Source organism: Corylus avellana, chromosome ca6 (genome assembly GCF_901000735.1).
Source record: "Corylus avellana chromosome ca6, CavTom2PMs-1.0".
NCBI lineage: Eukaryota > Viridiplantae > Streptophyta > Magnoliopsida > Fagales > Betulaceae > Corylus > Corylus avellana.
This window is the reverse complement of record NC_081546.1, coordinates 29,522,683-29,543,588: the sequence shown is the minus strand read 5'-3', so window position 1 is coordinate 29,543,588 and position 20,906 is coordinate 29,522,683. Positions and strand designations below refer to the sequence as shown.

The following is a 20,906-nucleotide window of genomic DNA, read 5'->3' as shown; positions in this document are numbered from 1 at the left end:
AAGGCCAACTTCCATGTTGCCATTTGTCCAGAGTTTGCAGAGGCAGCTATAGTTATTAGTGACTCTCTGATGGGAACATTATCAAAGCTGCCACCAAGCACATGCTCACTAAAGATGCCTCAATTGGTGAAGCTCAAGCAACAGTGTTAGCTGCTCAAACAGCCACCTTCTGTGGACCAAGCTCAACTTGGTCCCAACTTGTTTGCTTATTGCAACTTTGCAAGCAAAATCTCATACATCACTTTACAATTTATCTTAATATCAATTATAGGGCATATGGTTTAGCTAAATGAGCCGTTTTTCACCTTACATTTGAAAGCATTCTCAATAATTCTCAAATTCTTTTTTCTATTCGGATTAAAAGTGAGAAATATCTTATTTAATTTTCTTGATATCCTAACCGGTGAATTCACATCCAAGGAGACATAATTTCTTGTTAATTATTCTCTTATATGCATTACATTTTCTCAATTTGGAAACAAAACAAAGGAAAAAAAGTATAAGAAGAAGCAAAAGCAATTAGTATATAGAGTCTAGAGTAGACACCTTACACCTATACATAATTACTTCTTGCCATTTTTGCTGAAATCTCATTATTACTCAAAAGAGTCAAAGCTCCATGCAAGCAACCATAATTATATCAATGTTTTAAACAATAAATTCTCATTTAACCATAATTATATCAATGCCAAATAAACCCTTAAATCCACTCAATACATTCTCGAAAAGGAAAAAAATAAATTATGGAGAAAACAAATAAAATAAAAGTTGGATAATTTAGTACCAATTCTTTTTCTTCTTCCTTCTTCTTCAATCAAAATTAAACCCTTAATCATGTTATGATACTCATTACAATTTACACTTATGAGTTTGGTTTGGTTTGGTTTGGTTTGGTTTTAGTATAAAAATATTGAAAAAAAAATTAGAATTCTGTTCTAAATCTTATAATATCCACCGTTAATTTTTTAACCCAGGACAAGCCTAGCCTTACTACTTTGGCCCAGGTCTCATGAAAATCCAACCGCATAAAATTCATAACCAGCCTTCCAAAACCATGCAAGACAAAGTTAAAAAAAAAAAAAGAAAAAAAAAAAGAAAAAAAAAAAGGAAAAAAATTGAGCTCCACGGCTTCACTCATGTCTCTTCTGACCATAAAAATGAGTATAAATAAATAGATTTAAACAAGTAATAGCAGTGAAAAAAACCCACAAAGTCGCAGCTATATACAAATACAATCACATCTTCGTAAACCACTCGTGAAGCTCCTCGGGTAACTATTAGCATCATCTGTTTTTATTTTTATTTTTTTTGTAGTTCTTTGATCATATAGTCTGAGATGTTACAGGGGTTCTGATGGTAATTGGGTTTGCTTTTTGATGTCTATGCTATTTTTGCTTATGTGGGTCGGGAATTGAAAAGCTTGAGCCTTTGTTGTTCACTTCTGATTTTAAAAGCCCTAAGATGCTTGGTACAGAATTTCTTATGCTTACTCCCTCTCTCTCTCTCTCTCTCTCCTTTTTTTTTTCCTGATGGGTTATTGGTATATAATCTCAGTTCATGTAAAGAAGTTGCTTCTGCAATCATTTCTGTGTAATAGTGTTGCATTTTGACTAGGTTTTTATTTCTTGATTGGAAGCTAAAGCTGAAAAGATTGTGAATTTAGTTTCCTAATGCCTTTTCATTCGAAGTTGTGGTTCTTGGGCTTGTGTTTGTTTGAATGAGATTGGAGGTGGGTATTGGAAATTTTAAATCTTTGTCGCTGGAAGTTTGTTGATAACTGAGGACAGGGTTTCTGAGCTGATTTGATAGGTGGGCAAGCTGTAATAATGGATTAGATCACGGGTGCTGTTTCAAGAGGATTCTTTTTTTTGATGAATTATTTTTTTTCTGCGTTGTTGATATGTAATCTTCCGTGCATAGGAAATGCTTCTAAAGTCAATATCTTGTGTTTGTCTGTGTGAGTGTTTGCATATTTGTTTGTGTAAAAATGTGTACTTTTGTAGGGTTTTGATTGCTTGCAAGCGGCAGCTGTGAAAGATTGTGCATTGGGTTTCTTTTTGCGCAGTAGTATTCGGTTTCTTTAGGTTTGTTGATTTTTAGACTGAAAATGATGGTGAATGGGGTCTTGCAAGATGCAGCTGTGAAAGATTAGAAAGTTTCAATTGAGAAGAGGGGGTTCTGAACCCAATAGAGACATTTATTTTCTGAACCTAAAAGAGGCGCCAGTAGTGTCGGATTTCTTTAGGTTTTGATTTTTAGACTGAAAATGATGGAGAATGGGGTCTTGCAAGAAGCAGCTGTGAAAGATTGTGAATGGGGTTCATAAAGTTTCAATTGAGAAGAGGGGGTTTTGAACCCATAAGAGGAGTTTATTTTCTGCAACCGATAATGAATGGGAACCGTTTTTCTGCAACCAAAAGCAAGACTGTTGAGTGCTTACAAAATGCTATGAAGGGCTTCGGATTCCTTCTTGTAGATTATTGGTGCCTTTGGTTTGGGAATTACAATGACGTTATTGTGGTTTCAATTTGAACTTTGTATGATATTCTGATTTCATCTAATAGATTCGATAATGTTTTTTCAGTTGTGCTGAAACTGATGCTTCTTAAACTCGCGATTATTTGAAGCTACGGCCTATACATGCGTGGATGGTGTTGTGATTAGTCCTTATTTCGAAAGTATCCAGAGTTATCAAAAGACTTTCTTTTTTTCAAAAGACTAATTTATATGTCTTCATTTCCTAGCTGTTAATCATAGCATCTCATAAATTCAATGGAATTGGTTGCTTGATTATCTCCCTTACCACTCCCAAAAAAGAAAGAAAAGAAAACGGACATTGTAACTTTTGTTCTATACTCTTTTTTTTCTTTCAGGTGCAAAGTAATCCGAGGAGGAGAATGGGAAGTAATGGTGTGGACTCACTTGCTAGGGCTGATGAGGCTGGAGGTTCCGAAGCTACCATTGAGATTAAAATAAAAACATTGGATTCTCAAACATATTCCCTGAGAGTTGATAAACAGGTGATCTCTATAGTGCTTTTTTGTGGGTGATTTACTTTGAAGGATATATTGTGAATGCATTTGTTGCTTAAAAGTTTATTTATTAGCTACCAATTCAGTAACACTAAGATTCTTTGGGTACAATCCATTTTTGATTGCGTTAGGAGTGCTAAAAATGCACTTTTAGCATATTGACATAGTTATGCTGCAGTGTATGAGATGGCTTTCTACAATTATTGTGTCTTAATTTGTGAGGAAACCTAGAAAAGTAACATGTATGTATTCAAGTTTTTAATATATTTTTCAAAGCTTCTTCAACATGATAGACTGGCCAGCTATTGTACGTGAGAGTTTGTCACATGGACTTTGGGAGTCACTATATTATTTTATATTTTTTAATAACCTGCAGGTGCCAGTTCCTGCTTTAAAAGAACAGATTGCTTCCGTCACTGGCGTGTTATCGGATCAACAACGCCTAATATGCCGAGGAAAGGTTCTAAAGGATGATCAACTCCTCTCTGCCTACCGTATCCTTTTTTCTTTTATGCTTCTTTGGCTTGTGGACGTGTTTTTAGCTCTAAGATCTAGTGTTATCTTCTTTGTTCCTTAAGAAGCTCTTTCAATTTCTATTTTAGGTAAAAGTTTAGCATTTATAATATATATGGTACAATGAACTTTACATGGTTTGTTTATCACCGTCTCCTTGCTGGTTCAATCTTCTGATGAGCTAGGTAAACCTCCCTCTTAGGAAGGAGGTTCCACCAGACCCCAGGTCGCAACAGAGGCACCACCTTGCTCGTGTGTGTGTGCTTGTGCAGGTGTGGGGACATGTAACTGAGTGTCTCTATGTTACAATATAGAACAGGGAGTAGGGTCATGTAGAAGTCAGAAAAGATTGATAAAGTTACTTGAACTCCTGTTGTAGCTGTCCTGGTTTTCAGGTGGTGGGTAAGTTTCAAGAAAAGTTCAATTAAATTTTTTATGCCAAGCAAGTGGGAAGCATTATATTAATGACTCCGGGCTAGTAAACTTCTAAACTTGGCAGTTCTTGATTTCGCTTGAAAAGTGATACCTGCATTAGATCTTGTGATCCGTAATAATATACTCTTCCATTCTAAAAAAACTTTGTTGCTCTAAAAATTTACTCCTGTTTTCTCTTATTTACTCTCAAGGCTTTGAGAACATAATGAATTCTAAATAATAAATTTGTGTCCCAAAACGATATGAGTTTTGCGGACAGGGTGTGACATCCATAATAATCAAGATGATAACATAGATGTTGTGCTCCTACATGGTTAGTTAATCCTAAACATACTTTCAACATGGATAGAAAATTTGTTCAGTTTGAAGATGAATGTTTCAGTATTAGGTTCTATTAAATAAAAGAGTAGGTCTGGCATTCCAACTGCTAATTCAGAAATCTATGTATACCCTAAAATCTATCCTGCATGGTTCATGTTCCAGGTCACATTGCTCTTGCTGAGAGGTGATGTACACCGGTAGCAAAGGATTCAAATGCTAAATGGATTGTGAGTGAATTAATTTTTAGCCTTATCCTTCCAAGTCAGTTGAACATTGGGGTTCAAGCATTTTAGTTGCTTACTTTTAACACCTATAACCTATCGTGCAAGACATATTTACTATTGCCTTCCCTCTAGCCAAGTCTGCATTACATGATATTTTTAGCTGCCTCTATTTTTTTATTTTTTAAAAGTTATTATGTATTTAATAGAGGAGAGGCCTTGTTTTTGCTGGGTGTATATGGAGGGTTCTCCTCAAAATTACAATATGAAGTTCGAAAGATTTGGAAAGTCTATAAAAGAGGAAATTTGGATGCTGCCAAACACAGGCATACAATTCTACAAAGATCTAAAAAATATGGACTTTTACTGTTCTTGCTATCTTTTCATTTTCAGCATTTGAAATGAATTTCTTACCTTGACGCAAGTTAGATGTTGAAGATGGTCATACCTTGCATCTGGTTGTTCGGCAACCTGTTCTGCCATCATCTGAGGGTTTATCCAATCATCCAGGTATATTGTGCTTCAATGCAATAATAATCTTTAGATAGTTACTTTTTATATGCTGAATAAGATAGAGCTTCTTTGTTTTCTAAATAGAAGTGCCTTTAAATGTGATGTATTTCTGTTATTGGCTCCTCTTAATGAGCAACTCACATCAAACATTCTACTAAATAGATTCATAAAAAAAAATTCTACTAAATATAAATTATGCATGATGCCTATATGGGTATATTTATATCTACTGTTGAAATCTTAGATCTAGTTGTATTAAGTTCTGACAGAAAAGTGTGTTTTTCCCTTTGCAATTGCTATCCTTTAGTAATGGCAAGAAGCTCACATGCCAATATAGGAATGAACAATCAACCAAGTAAGAGAGTGTATCTTTGAGAGGAGTAATGCTACATACGCAACTCCCATTCCACTGGGCTGATGTGACAGTGCACATCATCCCTTGGATCAACCTTTATTAACAAATGGAAAAAATTTAAAGGATGATGGGTACTGCCACATCAGCCCAATAGGATAAGAGTGAAATTAGAATTGAGTATTTATAATTATTCCTTTGAGAGTAGTTTTTTCCCCATGAACACCTTTCTTTAATGCTAGTTATTTTCCAAAACTCCTTCAGTTGGTGCTGCCATCAAATTTTATTGTCCTGGGGTCCAACTTACATGACCTAAGTGCTTTGAACATCACATTCAATTTGTTAATAGCCAAAGTTGTAAGTATGCTCTACAAATGCAGTTTGATCTACTAAATGAACCAAAAAAAGAGAGATTTGTTCGGTAAATCAATAGAGATAGGTTTGATTACTAAACCCTCAGTTTGTAACTCATTAAGATATGTTTGGAGGATAAAGGCATGCCTAGTTCATTGTACGTGATCACATCAATAGATGCAATCTTTAATTCAGAAGGGACATTGCAAATATTGTTAGTTTTGGGGGGTATTTGAACTTTTCCATTTTCTTTTTCTTAGGGAAACATGTGTTATGTCACTTTGGCATGTGTTCTAACAATTATTTGGAAATGTGCTTCTCTAGAATTCTACCCATACGCATCGACTCACTTGGTTATTTATTGGAGAACCTGCAATTTGGTTAATAAATGACTCCCGTGATTCTCTAAACTTAATGAATTTGTTGACTAAGAGATTCATGTCATCTTTTGCCGAGGATATTCTGAGTGTATTTTATCTAACTTGTCTCCTGTTCTCTTTATTTTCTATGCATTTCTTAAGAAAATTGATGTGCATATTGTTTGTTTCTCAAAAATTAGATTCACTCTGTAAAGTTTACTGCTGAACTCTATTGTTTGCAGCAATTGATCCTGCTTTAGGTACAAGCCGTGGTCAAAGTAATCAGGTAGCCCCTGGTCTTGTTATTGAAGCTTTCAGTGCTGTTCAGGGGGATAGCGTTCCTCCAGAAATCAATCGGGTGAGTCTAACTACAAGAGGATTGAAGAACTTTTATGGTATTATTGGTGGAACTATATCTCACGGTAATGGTTTATCCTCTCTTATCTTTTTTCTGAGCAGATCGTCTCTGCGGTTCTGGGTTCTTTTGGAATTACAAACGTTTTAAGTGGCGGTGAAGGGATTGATGTCAGGGTAAATCTACTGTCTACTTCTGGGAATTAATGACTTAGCTTGTTTGCTGGACTCAGTACAAAATATTACATATATTTCCACAGGCTGGATATAGAATGACATTCGTGGTCTCTCTCCCAGAGAATCTACCACTATTACACACAAAAAATAAGTAAAAAGTACATTCAAATGAAATTTTAAATTTCTAAAGTACATGTCTTCAGAAGCTATACTTTTTTTTATCCAAATTTTAAATTAGGTAACTGTGATAGATGGCTTGACTAAGGAGATGTATGCCACTATCTTCAAGGTCTAAGAAAAATGTAGTTATTTGTGGCCTACGACATCTGAGTATACACACACAGATATACACGTTGTTAATTGATCTATATATTTAAAGAGAAAGTACATTCAGTCCCCTTAACTACCAAGCAATTTGCAATGCCACCCCCCCCCAAAAAAAAAAAAAAACTACCATTGGGGTTGCAGTGTCTCCTTTTTGCACAAAAATGACAAAATTACCCCGATAAATTATATAAAAAAAATGAAAAAAAAAAAAAAATCAGAAAAATAATATAATAAAGACAAAAAAAAAAAAACCAGGAAAAATGAATTTTTTTGGACGAATTGAAAGTTCACGGAACATTGCAAATTGCTTGTTAGTTGATTGAGGTAAATGTACTTTCCTTATGTGTAACTTAATAACTTACTCTTTGGGGCGATGGGTGGATGCTGAAGGAACATGGTACTCAAAATCCTACCCAGCTTCAGTCTGAACAAACTGGCATGAGGGGTCCACCTGATAGATCTCACAGTACTTTTGGACTTCCACCAGCAGTTTCTTTGGGACCTCTGCAGCCTCCTGTAAGTTTGAAATCCCTTGTTTGCTTTATTAATATGTATTTTTCCCCTGATTTACTGTATTTTTATATATATTAATGAACTTCGTGGAAGCTTGTTGTGGTTGAATGGAAATTATTGTGTAATATTGTTGGTTTTTGTAGGTAATTCATGATTCTTTGACTACTCTATCCCAATATTTAAGTCTAATGAGGCATGACTTTGATGCCATTGGTCAGTTAATTTTCCATTTGTCATTCATTATTTTTCATCTACAAGATTTTATAATGTTTTTCCATATCTGTTCCTCCTGCAAAGCTGGTTCTTTGAGTCAGTGGTGACGCATTTTAGTGGCAGGGAGAAGTGGGGGAAACAGTGCTCAGGCGGCTGCCACACATGGTAATGGGGAGAGAGGTCCTAATTCCACACTGCCTACAGGGACAGTACAAGAAGGGTTTCCAACACCTGCATCCTTGGCAGAAGTCATGCTATCGTCCAGACAAATGCTCATTGAACATGCAGGAGAATGCATACTTGTGAGTTCTCAAGTCACTTTATCATCTTTATATATTTTTGAAAGAGAAATATTAGAGGTACTAACTCTTTTACTAATAGGACTTACTGAACTGATGTGTAGCTCATTCATTGGTGCTCGTTATATTTCTCTTAATTAATTGTTTTGTTTTCCTCCAATGAATGAGCTACATATCAATTTAGTAAGCCTCTATTAGTAAAAGAGTTAGTACTCCTAGTATTTCTCTTCTTGAAAATGAATGTCTTAGCGTCCCATGATTTTTGCAAAATATGCTAGTGGCTGTACTTGTTAGGAGTTTTTCTCTCTATTACTATCTACTCATATTTCAACAATTCAATTGCTCGAGAGTTGATGAATCTTGTTTTTTTTTTTTTTTTTTTTTTTTCTTTTCATTGTCCAAGAATCTGTATATCAGGACATGTAAAGTGTTTATGATCTTCTCACAGTTTGAAATTCTTCTGATAAACCAATAATAATTTATATGTTGGCAGCAACTATCTAGACAACTGGAGGATCAAGTGAATGTGACTGATCCCTCAGTGCGGTTAAGCACTCAGTCTAGTGTACGTAGAGCTGGATTTCTAATTCATAATCTAGGCGCACTTCTACTTGAACTTGGTCGTACAACTATGACATTGCGGCTGGGTCAAACACCGGTAGGATTATTCTTGTTTCTGGTTTATGTGATCTTCTCAGTTATGCCATCACCTGCGCTTTATGTGTTGCTATGATTGATTTCTTATGCAGTCAGAAGCCGTGGTTAATGCTGGACCTGCAGTTTTCATATCCCCAACTGGTCCTAATCCTATCATGGTTCAGGCAATGCTCTCACCTTATTAATGTTTCTGTTTACTTGTTAAAAACAAAATGTTTACTGTTGGAAACAGTTCTATGTCTGCTGACTGAACCTTACATGTCCAGCCTCTTCCTTTTCAACCTGGAACAAGCTTAGGTGCCATCCCCATGGGAGGTGTGCAACCTGGCTCCGGTTTGGTCAATGGACTTGGTACTGGATTTGTTCCGAGGCGTATCGATATACAAATAAGAAGAGGTACCATGTAATATTTATGACTTGGCTATTTAAAATCCATGTTCCGTTTGAAGAAAATTATGTCCCTAATAGATAGGTATTCGTTTTACCGAAAGGTTCTTCAGCAACTACCCCAAATGTTAGTCGTGAGGAACATAGTGATACTCAGCCGCCCTCTGGGCTCAGAAACTCAACAACGAATTCTGGTGGTGAAAATCCTATTATGACATCAACTTCAAGGGTCTCAGAGGGTCCATCTTTTGGTGGAGAATCAGGAGTACAGGTGGTACCGACTAGGACCATGATTGCAGCAGTACCTGGTCCCTTCAGTCGCCTACCTTCAGATTCAGCTGGTAATTTGATAGGTTTATACTATCCAGTTCTTGGAAGATTTCAGCATGTGGCTTCTGGACTTGTGAGTGGTGAACAGGGATCTCAAGCATCTGGTGAGCACCATTCTGCTGGCCTCCAAACTGAGCAGCAGACTAATTCTGCAGTACAACAGCATAACATAGATGGTCCTGCTAGAGATGGTAATCTGAACATTCAGCTATTCAATAGATTAAACATTTCCTGGAAAATTTGAGTTTGTAGTTTTGGAATTCTCTTTTGGCGGCATATCTTTGTAGGATCATTTCCAACTCCCTATTTAAGACAACAGCAGCCATCCAATGCACGCAGTGGAAATATTAACATTCTCTCAGCTGATGGGACCCAAAACAGCCAGGAGTCTGATGGACATCTACCAAGCAGTGTTATGCAGTTCTTAAGGACTCTTTTTCCTGGTGGTGAAATTCATGTTGAAGAAGCCAGTTCAGAGGGAACAGGTAGAGGTTCTGTCTCTGAGCATGAGCATGTAGGGACATCTGGTGGTTTTGTGAATGCACCAGAAGCCGAACCGAGAGCAAGCGACGAAGGAATATTTTTGTCTAATTTGCTACATCAGATCATACCCTTGATATCGCCACAAGCTGGTTCACAGCCAGATGCTAGACCTACAGAAGCAGCAAACGCTTCTGAAAATACAATGCCTCGAGATTCTTCCACCCAGGTGAGCATGGTTCACGAACCTTGTCATGGCTTTTTTATTTCTCATGTTTCAACAAACTATCGAGTTTCTTGTGATTTCAACCTGTAATGCTCTTTATTAAACCAAATAAAGCGTGAATTCGTAAGTCTTGCCGTCAAGCAAAATTCCGATTTACCCCCCTCAAAAAAGAAAAGAAAATAATGCTAAAATTATAAAATGTATGAAGAGAAGCAACATAATGAAGTATTTGCAGGCTGAGGACTCTGATGTTGGGACGTCTCGTCGACCAAATGATGATGAAACAAGCCCTCCAAATTCGAAACGTCAAAAGGTACTGCTGCTGAAACTATTAAGCTCATTGAATGTGGTATGGTATTTCCTCACTGAGCTGGATGCTTTTGTTTAGTGTATGGTATAATGCATTTATTCTGCTATTGGAGACATACTGAGTGGAAACCGGGTTGTTAAAATTATTACATCAGACTGGTTTTCTGGTTTTGAGTATCTTAGTTGATAATCATAAGATTTTGTTAGTGAGTTTCTATATTAAGAATCGTATTTTGTATAAGAAAACACAGGAATCAGTGACTTATAAAAATGCTAGCTAAAGCAGTTTGAGAAAATGTGGAAAAATCTACCGTTTTCAAATCACAGACGAAGGGGTGTGCTTTTAAAAAATGCACGATTTTAAAGGCCGACTGTGCCTTTACCAAACACTTAACTATGTTTTAAAAAATCGTGTTTTCTTTCATTGCATTTTGAAATTGCTATTTTCTCAAACCGCACGTTTTAAAACTGCTAAACCAAACATAAGTTTTATTATCAAAACTAGGATTTTATTGAATAATAAGTGGAAGTATACTACCACTACCACTCCCACCACCACCCCTACTAATAATATTTTACTGGTAAAAACTAAGTGCACTGCTGCTGTTGAAAAGAGGTGATTCATATCTGGGTTTTGCATGAAATAAATTCCTTTGGACGACAACCTTGGCTTGTTGGTTGGGTTTACTATTGCATACGCCAAAGAGTTCTATATAACATGTCTGCCTTTTGTTGTCTAAATGTGCTTAATATCTCTCCTAACTCTTCAAATAACACTAATCTTTTTCTGGATGCAGATGGAGTGATGTCATAAGATTGGTGATCTAATCTTTTCTGGATGCAGATGGAGCCAAAAAAGTTGCATAGCAGCCAAAGTAGTTCATTGGTTTTTTTCTTTTTCTTTTTCTTTTCCTTCTCAAGCGGGAAGTTGTGAAGTCGATATTTTATCGAGTTATAGGGGATACTCTCTGAGACAACTTGTTTTTTCTTAGACTATAAATAATAAGTGTTGTAAGACTTATAAGTTGGATTTTATTTCCAATAGAGCTTTTTTTTAGTTTGAGAATTTTCATTTTTTAATTAACTCTTTTCAATGCCTTCGTTTCTTGCTTTGAGTCCATCTCTAACTTAATTTGGGATCACACTCACAAGTGAATGATTTTTGGGGCCAAATATTTCACTATAAGTTTGAAAAGTCTTTAAAGCTTAATATCAATCTGGTGCAAATTTATGTGGTTCAATTATGCGTATTCAATGCAAACCAAACTTCTTTTAATGATTCTCGCTTCTTTCTCCCCCAGTTTTTCCATCCCTTATCCTCCCAGGGTGGAATGACACTTCCTTAATCTTGCTTTTTTCTCTTTTTTCAGAAATTGTTACCGCTAAAATATATATATAGAGGCCAACCACAAACTTTTCTTTGGCTGCATTCTCAGTTCTTTCTCCCCCAGTTCTTCCATCCCTATCTGTAGTGGGAATGACACTTCCCTAATCTTTGTTTTTCTCTTTTTTCTTGTAGCCCGTGTTACTGCCAAAATATATATATATATATATATTGGAATGTGAAATAACTTATTAGGATCAAGATCTTTTATATATTTCTAGTAAATTTATGGTAGGGTTTTTAAAATTTTAATTATTATTTTTAATAGCATGTGTTTGGATTATGTCATCTTAATATTTATCATCTTTAAAAAAAGTTATTTTGTTTTTTAATTTATCATTGTTTGTAAATTGTTTATTAACACAATAAAACATAGATTATTTTATATTTTATTAAAAATAAAAGTTAACATTTTGTTGACTTTATTTTTTTTAAAAAAAAAAAAAAAATTTGGGGTACTGTTAACTTTTACTGCAACTTTTTCACAAACTTACGTGGAAATCTCTATAAGTACTATGCGGTGCTACATGTGAAAAAAAGAAATTAAGCTAACACAATTTGACATTTAAATCCATTATTTAGTAATTGACGTGATAAGTGGTATATGAACTGTTATATTAGTTTGTAAAAATTTTATATTAAAAGATGTAAAATTTCTAATAGCACTCTTGCCGATTTGATTGGTTTGGGCATTTTATTTCGGCTAACTCGAATTTGACTTAGGTGTTATAAAAGAACTACGACATATGTGTTATAGTTTTTTCAACGGTCCAAATTTAACTTTACTTTTTCTCTTTTTATTATAAAAAACTTGAAATTAAATTAAAATTTAAACGGATGAAAAAACTACTATACATGTATTTTTTATTATTATTATTATTATTTTTTTTTTAAAAAAAGAGAGCATCTGAGTCAAATTCGGCCAACTTACAGTAGTTAAATCTTGTTAGAACGTTGTTGGAATAAACTTTGGGCCAGATGAACCCGACTTAGTTCGGCCCATCCGAATGGTATAAACGGCCCAATTTTCCACATCATATATGCCTAAAAGTAGGATTAGGGTTAGGGTTTTTTGGCGGCAGAGACTCATCTAGTTTGCCTCCCTTTGCAGCTTGAGAGCACCAAATCATGGCTGAACAGGTCGGTGTCAGATCCATATACTGTTTCTTCTCGATTCTCTGTACATTACACTTTGTTTCTCGCTTCACAAAATTAGGGTTTGGTTTGGGAGCTATATGATAAAATATTTTTTTGTTTTGTCCTTGCAGACTGAGAAGGCGTTTCTGAAGCAACCAAAAGTGTTTCTATGGTATGGAAAAGCAAAGTGATTTTTTATTTTTTTTGAACTTTACGTTCTGGATTTTGATAACTTGTGGGGTTTGCTGGCATTGCTGCAATTATTTTCCCGATTTTTGGTGATTTTTTTGATTTCCTTTGTTTTTGGAAACCTAATTTGTAGCTCGAAGAAGTCTGGCAAGGGAAAGAGGCCTGGCAAGGGCGGGAACCGCTTCTGGAAGAGCGTTGGTCTTGGTTTCAAGACCCCCAGAGAAGCCATTGACGGTCTGTGTGAGAGATTGATTTTGTATTTGGTTGTTTTTTGAACTGTGAATATTGAGTCTTAGATGAGGGTGTTACTTTCTGGGAATGTTTGTTTCTTGCATATACTACAATCTTACTCGAGATTAGTACTTTCGGTGAATTTGCTAATTGTTCATGTAGTGAGAATGAGTACTTTTTCTGCTTAATTTGGATTCTGTGCGTATATATTAGCTGATTATATCTTTATTGGCTGTATAGATTTGCAATTTTCTTTCTTGGAATTTGGGTTTCAGACCATAAGTTGAGATTTGAACATTTGCTGATATAAATTTGGTTTGGTTTCCACCTGTAATCTTTAGCCATTGTGATGTCTCTGTTTCCTTATGGAAATGGGAATAAGTACAAATAACCGGGCCCGATCCTAGAAAACAGGCTACAATCCATCAATACTGTGTGAGATCTATCTGATAAAGAACTGATATGTTTATATAGCTAATCTACGATGTCTCTGTTTCCTTATGGAAATGGAAATAAGTACAAATACCCGGGCCAGATCCTAGAAAACAGGCTACAATCCATCAATACTGTGTGAGATCTATCTGATAAAGAACTGATATGTTTATATAGCTAATCTATGATGACCTTGTATTAATGCTTGATGTATGTTGGTCATTTTTATTTTTTAAGTGTTCAATTGGGTATTGAATGATCAAGTACGTGATTTTGTTGTTTTCAATTCTAATCTTTTTCTGTTTCCCTTTATGAATTTTCTTAGTTTGGCGAATTTTTATAATGTCTATGTCATAACTCAAGTACAAGTATGCATTGGGTTTTGAAGATGCAAAGACAGTCTTATGTAATAAAAGACCGTAGCTTTGAACCATGATTCAACTTGGTTGATTGGTGTAAAAATTTGATATTTATGTTAGTCAAACGAAATTGCAATATTTTATGGCAAGACAAGGAAGGCTAGAATTAGAGATTAACTCATTTGTCAAAATTGTTGATGGAGCCACTTAAAGAATTGATATAGACATCAATGACGTTAGCTGCTATGCCTTGTTCATGTGAAACTAAGATTTTTTTATTTTTTTGGCTGAGTCATTTGAAACTAAGATATTGCACCATTAAGTAGTGAATTTTCTGAATCATAATCACGATGAACACACTTGTTGGGGAGTATCCTATCTAGATGTGTGTTTCTCAGTTCTTCAAGAACTGAAAGAGCTTTAATTTGGCTACTTTTTTCATAATTATTTAGCAGTCAAAATTGACTTTTTGCTTATTCCTTTTTCTCTGTTTTGCACAGGAACCTACATCGATAAGAAATGCCCCTTTACTGGCAATGTATCTATCAGGGGTCGTATCTTATCTGGCACTTGCCATAGTGCTAAGATGGTTAGGACCATTATTGTTCGTCGTAATTATCTTCATTTTGTGAAGAAATACCAAAGGCAAGATCCTGCTTTAGTTGTGATGGATATCTCTATTTCCTGTACATTCTCTCACTTAGGAAAAACATAACCTTTTTTTCCTTTCTTTTCTTCCACTTTTGGGCTTCTTTCAGATATGAAAAAAGGCACTCAAACATTCCTGCACACATATCCCCATGCTTCCGCGTGAAGGAAGGAGATTATGTCACTGTCGGCCAATGCAGGTAAAAGTTTCTTGAATGAAAGGCCCTCTTGTTTTGTCATTTATTGGTGTATGATTTAATGGATACGCATGCACAGTTCCTAGTTTTGACTGTCTACTCTCCCCCCTCCCCTCCCCCCAATCTTTCAGGCCATTGTCGAAGACTGTGAGGTTCAATGTGTTGAAAGTCATTCCTGCTGGATCTTCTGGTGGTGGGAAGAAGGCTTTTACTGGATTGTGAGGTGATGTCCAGTTTTCCTCAAAGGCTGGTTATATAATTGTCATGGTTTTCAGTGAGCTAGAGAGAACCTTTTGAAGTTGGCAACAGCATGGTGATTGGGTGGACCTGGACTGTTAAATGCTCTGCTCTTTTTCTGCTTGTTTCAATATAATTATGACTTCTTTAACTACTGTTTAAATTTTGGTTTTTAATAGGAATTCCATCTACTCTTCTATATTTATTACCATGTGATTTTCTCATTATTCCATTAGTTACTTGGCCAAAGCATGAATTTTCTAGCTGCCGACAAACTCCATTGGCCACTTATCCTTTGCACAACCATTTGCAATCTGGGGACCTATAATACAAAAGTGGCACTTGCACCAACCTTGAGTGGGGTTACACGTTGCCACGTCAGGGTCCACTAATTGATCACTCTTTCTATCATTTCTTTGATGCCATCAAGATATGTACTAAAAGAGTTTTTACTAAAAAAAGGAAAAAAAGAAACCTCCTTTTAGGTTGACTTGACATTGGATAGTCGTATAATAATAGAGACATTGTTTGATTAGAGCAGAGTGTTTTGTAGATTTGGCACTGAAGAAAATCCCGAAAGATCTGTATTAGATTTTGAAATCCAACTTGATTATGCATAGATTAGATCCCAATTTTGTCTTGTTATATATAACAACATATATGGTATCGTGTTATTAAAATATGGTGTCACGATATTGAAACTTTGGGGAAGCTTCAGGAAACTTATTTTGAAGATACTTTCGAAGTTCTAAAACTTTCAATAAAGAGTTTAATTTCTTTCAATTATTTCATACCGTTAAGAATTTATGTGAATCTTGTAAAAAATTTTAAAATACCATTTTTTTTTTTATTATAAAAAATTGTAAAGATTCATACGCTTGTTTATATATATTTACAACAACTTTGCAATATTTCTTATTTTTCAAGAAATATAAAATATGGGTATTTTGGTAATCAGATTTAACGAAAAAAAAATTGAAAGTTTAATACTCTTAATTGAGAATATTTAAACTTTGGAAAATAGTGTCAAAACAAGTGAAAGTTTTTTATGAATAATTTCTATTTAGGGTGGGTATGCTGAGCAATCCGATTTAATTAATTTGGTTAAGTGGTCAAATCTCAATCAAACTGGAGGAAATTTGGAGGACAAGAGGTGGTTAGATGATAGCAAGATAGAAAGAAACCTTTTTATCTTTTTTGGCCTTTTGACCATCAAGACGACGTCGAATAAGTGAGGAAGAAGGCAGATATTTGATCTAAAGTTATGATTGGTACCTTTTGTATAAAGCAAAAAGAGAAATATCTTCCCATTCAACATGTCCCTTTTATTCTGTATGAACACATCCCAGATGCCGAATATTTCACTTTCAAATCCTTTACCACTTAAAATATAAATCAAACTTCCTAATCCAACTTATTTCTTAACTTATTCAAAGACCATGTAGCATCACAAATAAAGTTACTTTCTATTACCTAAGAAGAAAATAATAAGAAATTCAAACTGCGTGACAGCAAATAATATTGGCTGCAACGAATTGCCACATGCCCAGCTCCTGTTCGAAAAAGAGATTCATGGACTTATATGTTTGAACATGTACTCGGGCACGTGAAACCAATCAAGGCCATTCCTCGATTGCCTGTAATGATTGACTACAAATTTAAACGGGTAAAATAGCCTTGTCATTGCCTGTTGCGAAAAAAAGTCAAGAAATATGCACCCCCAATTATGATATCAATGCAATTAATTATTCACACACATTAAAAATGTCTTACATAGGTTAACTAGTTAAGAAGCAATGATTGAAGTCTTGCTTTTCACATTTTCCATATTGCAAAAACATGTCTACCTAATTGTAAAGAAATTATGCAGAGTAATGCTAGAAAATACTGTTTTTTTTTTAAAAAAAAAATTTTACGATCATCCTACAATGTTGACATGACAGTTCCAATCAATTATTAAATTATTTTTAATAATGGTTGATATAAAAACTAGTTAAAACTCTTACATCATCATTGTTGTGAAATAAAAATATAAAATTGTGATGTCAAACATTAATTAATTATGTAATAGGTGTCAAATTATCAATGCTTAAATCAAGATCATAGATCAAATTATCAATGCTTAAGTCAAATTATTGATAAAATTGATCACATTTTTTTGTTTGTGCCAAAGTTGATAACACAAGCTATAATAAAGAATTAGGTAAGTAATTAAATGGTGAGGATCATGAGATATAATGAATATGGGTGGTTGGGATATTTTAGTTTATTGGTGAGTATCCCAGAATTATTGGTGCAGGCCACAATCCACAACCATACAATCTTTGAGTTTAGGGTATATACATTTTCAGAAGAACTAAATAAATTGAAGATAGCTCAAAATGGAATGATTTAAAGGTTTTTTTTTTTTTTTCTTTAAGAATTTCTATAAGAGAACTAAGAAAGATCGAAACAATTTCTATCTAAGGACAAAGGTAGAAGGAAATTTTTACAACTTAGTAATGCTAAATTAATAGATATTAATGTCTATTAGATCTCATGATTCTCATTTCTATTTGTAAAAATAGATGTGAAAATCACATGATTTGTTAATCCTATTTTAAAAGGACGGAAATTTTCTCCAAACTGGTATGAAGAAAATATCTTCCAACCCATGTAAAATAATGCGTTTCTATAAACATTTAAAATGCAAATTAAATTCTTAACATCATTAATAGCAATTTACTAATTTAGACTAAATTTAATGTGCATTTTAAATGTTTATTGACACTTGGCACTATTTTACATGGGTTAGAGGATATTTCTTCTATACCGGTTTGATGGAAATTTCTTTTCTATTTTAAAATACAAGTAAGAATCACATAATCTAAAAACATATATTAGTTTAATAGACTGTATCCCCTACTTAATCTGATTCATAATCCAAGAGACGGTATTAAGAGCATGCAATAGGAAAATCAAATCAACTATTTAGACATGAGCCAAAATAAGCCAAAATATTATCTAAACATTTTTCCTATCATAAAATATTTTGGTACTAAGGGCTCTTTTTCATAAAAAGAAAGTATGAAAGAAAAAAGTTCACAAAACAATAATAATAATAATTTAAAAAAAAAAAAAAAAATCAGATAGGGACATCAAAAAGCCACCTCCTTATTGCAAGCCACAACGACCAAAAAGAAGATCTTATAATAACACCCAACCAACTGATTTTCAGCCACGCTTTCATAGAAAAATCTGGAATTTAACGGCTCTCTCTCTCTCTCTCTGAGACCACACCTACTGTAAGCTGAGTCCCCCATCTTTCTTAACATATTCCAAAGCATCTACTCCCGCATATATATTTTTCTCTGATTCTTTCTGTGCGTTTGTGTGTGCGTGTGCGTGTGTTGCTTTTGTTGCTAGAAGAAACTCAAAACAGTGAAACAGCGCCTCCACCGCTAACCACTACCAACCACTATACCATCATGTGTGTGAAGGACGGAGAGCAATTTGACCAGGAGTTCGACAGTCTGGAAAACAACAACAAGAGGCCAGTGCCTTTGCATTGTGAACTGTTGCGTACCCAGATGGAGAACTGGGAAAAGGAATCTCCTTTGATGACTTCAACTGCTCCAATCAGTCCTGAAAGATCATTTCCTGTAAGAATTCTAATTCCTTTTTCGGTTTTTTGTACTGGGTTTGTCTCAATTTAGTAGTTTTTTGGAAGACCCACTTGCTTGAAAGTGGGTTCCGATTCTTTGTTTCCTCATGAGGTTGACGATTGATAATGAATTTTCTTTTTGGGTCCATGGTTTTTCTTTTTTTTAAAAAAAAAAAAAAAAAAAAAAAATTGTAAAATGGGTTTTTGTTTATGGGAACTTTCCTAGCTGTTTTATTATCGTTCGTATTTGGGCTTATGTGGGTACAGTTATAAAACTGAGCTGGTTTCATTAATTTCAGTTCGATGGACTGTAGTTAACAGTTGGGTCGGTATTCTTTAGGAAATTATTACACTTTAAACGTTGCTGCCTTTTCCAGTTGAGCTTCGGTCAATGGATTGGCGTCCAAGAATTTTTTCCCAAAACAAAGACATCAAATTTATATAAATTTCTATTTGCAGGAATAGGATTTTTCTTAAGATGTTCTTTAAAGCTGGATGGTGATGATTTTTCTTTTTTTTTTTTTTTCTGTAACAAGTCTACCTCTTGTCAAGAAAAAGATTTTTCTTAATTGAATTTTCCTTAACATGTCTTTAAGACGAGTTCTTCACAATTTTAATGGCCGGATGCTTTTATCTTATTACACTTACCTTCTCTGGAGAAGAAACCAACATTTATATGGAGACCTTTTATCTGGTCTAGACCTTTGATCTGGTCTAGATTTTGAGTGTAACTTCTATTGCTTCATACTACTTTCTTGAGTTCCCCTAAGTCCTTCTTCTTATATATTTGTACTTTTAATTCTTCTCATCCTCTGATTCTAATTTCATGTTGTTGTGATTCATTCAGCTGGAAAGCATTTGTGAGGATGCAGTAGCTGTGGACAGAAAACAGAAACTGTTGAACTTTGTCCCTGTCCTTAGTTCAGGAGAGTGGTCTGATATAGGGGGCCGTTCCTATATGGAGGATACCCACATCTGCATTGGTGATTTGGCTAAGAAATTTGGTTATAATTTACTCTCTGATGAAGTTGTCTCCTTCTATGGTGTAAGTTCTCTAATTTACTAAACTGTCTTGAGAAACACCATCAAATTTTTCACAAGAGTTGCATCCTTAAATGTGGGTTGTTGTGGAAGTGTGAAGATAGATTCAACCAGCATTGTTATACAGAGAAATAAAAGAAGAATCTTCTGTTGTGGGCTTCTTGCACCAATTTGATGAATAAATTGAGCATTACTTGGTAACAGATTATACCACAGTATTGTGAATGATCATATTGCATATATGAACCTTCTTTTCAGCTTTTAGTTGCTTTTAACTTGAAAAGTCCAACCTAGTTCCACTTTTGAGCAGTGAATGATTGTATTGCAGACCCCATCACTTTTGAATTGTATAATATGTATCCATTACCCAGCATTTAAGAATACTCATAAGCTTGAAAACCTCTGGTGATAAATAACCAATACTGAATAAAAAAAAAATGGTGAACATTAAATGAATGTTTTATGGTATAGCTATCATGTCAAAAGTCAAATTGTGACTATTTTGGATTCGCTCTGATGGAACTTATGGGTGTGGATTTAAATGTAGACACCTTGCCTTTACAAGTTGCTTTGTTCAAGGTATGAACAACATAGAAAAGCAACGCAAATTGTCTGTACAAGTTGTAGGAATAGGTATTTGATCAACACAAGTATTATCACGTGGTGCAAGCCCATAAATTATGATGGAGACATTTAATTCAAATTTTGACACATGTATCACAATTGGCTTGAAAAATAGGTATTTGATGGGCATGGAGGAAAGGGAGCAGCACAATTTGTCCGTGACCATTTGCCAAGAGTCATTGTTGAAGATCCCGATTTCCCTTTAGAACTTGAGAAGGTGGTTACAAGGTCATTTATGGAGACCGATGCTGCATTTGCAAGGACTTGCTCTCTTGAGTCTGCCCTCTCTTCTGGCACAACTGCTCTGACTGCAATGATATTTGGGAGGTAAGTTCAGTGTTGATTGGCCATCTTAATATAGACTTTTACAGTAGGGTAATGTTGTGAAATATTCCATTCTTGCATAGCAAGA

General features: G+C 34.8%; 3 protein-coding genes across 8 annotated transcripts; all 3 read left to right on the top strand.

The window, feature by feature from the left end:
* The first annotated feature begins 1,159 nt into the window (after nucleotides 1-1,159).
* LOC132183714 (ubiquitin-like domain-containing protein CIP73) lies at nucleotides 1,160-11,456 on the top strand. Of its 5 annotated transcripts, none has more exons than XM_059597111.1 (16): nucleotides 1,160-1,270; nucleotides 2,874-3,020; nucleotides 3,409-3,526; nucleotides 4,952-5,032; nucleotides 6,343-6,458; nucleotides 6,560-6,631; nucleotides 7,349-7,474; nucleotides 7,615-7,684; nucleotides 7,802-7,986; nucleotides 8,477-8,641; nucleotides 8,733-8,804; nucleotides 8,907-9,036; nucleotides 9,141-9,548; nucleotides 9,645-10,066; nucleotides 10,299-10,376; nucleotides 11,170-11,456. In XM_059597111.1, exons 2-16 carry the CDS (start codon nucleotides 2,898-2,900, stop codon nucleotides 11,176-11,178), a joined length of 2,175 nt encoding a protein of 724 aa, XP_059453094.1. In that variant the 5' UTR covers nucleotides 1,160-1,270; nucleotides 2,874-2,897; the 3' UTR covers nucleotides 11,179-11,456. The 5 variants fall into 5 exon arrangements, with proteins under 5 accessions (XP_059453094.1, XP_059453090.1, XP_059453093.1 ...); XM_059597107.1 differs by having other exon boundaries at nucleotides 1,162-1,270; nucleotides 9,132-9,548; XM_059597110.1 differs by having other exon boundaries at nucleotides 1,163-1,270; nucleotides 7,808-7,986; nucleotides 9,132-9,548.
* Nucleotides 11,457-12,789: 1,333 nt separating this feature from the next.
* On the top strand, nucleotides 12,790-15,391 carry LOC132184136 (small ribosomal subunit protein uS17-like). The gene is made up of 6 exons (XM_059597649.1): nucleotides 12,790-12,896; nucleotides 13,025-13,065; nucleotides 13,216-13,316; nucleotides 14,605-14,749; nucleotides 14,863-14,952; nucleotides 15,081-15,391. Exons 1-6 carry the CDS (start codon nucleotides 12,885-12,887, stop codon nucleotides 15,169-15,171), a joined length of 480 nt encoding a protein of 159 aa, XP_059453632.1. The 5' UTR covers nucleotides 12,790-12,884; the 3' UTR covers nucleotides 15,172-15,391.
* Nucleotides 15,392-18,416: 3,025 nt separating this feature from the next.
* Nucleotides 18,417-20,851, top strand: LOC132184922 (probable protein phosphatase 2C 27). Of its 2 annotated transcripts, none has more exons than XM_059598711.1 (4): nucleotides 18,417-18,470; nucleotides 18,595-18,827; nucleotides 19,677-19,874; nucleotides 20,610-20,851. In XM_059598711.1, exons 2-4 carry the CDS (start codon nucleotides 18,654-18,656, stop codon nucleotides 20,823-20,825), a joined length of 588 nt encoding a protein of 195 aa, XP_059454694.1. In that variant the 5' UTR covers nucleotides 18,417-18,470; nucleotides 18,595-18,653; the 3' UTR covers nucleotides 20,826-20,851. The 2 variants fall into 2 exon arrangements, with proteins under 2 accessions (XP_059454694.1, XP_059454693.1); XM_059598710.1 differs by having other exon boundaries at nucleotides 18,592-18,827.
* The last annotated feature ends 55 nt before the right edge of the window (nucleotides 20,852-20,906 follow it).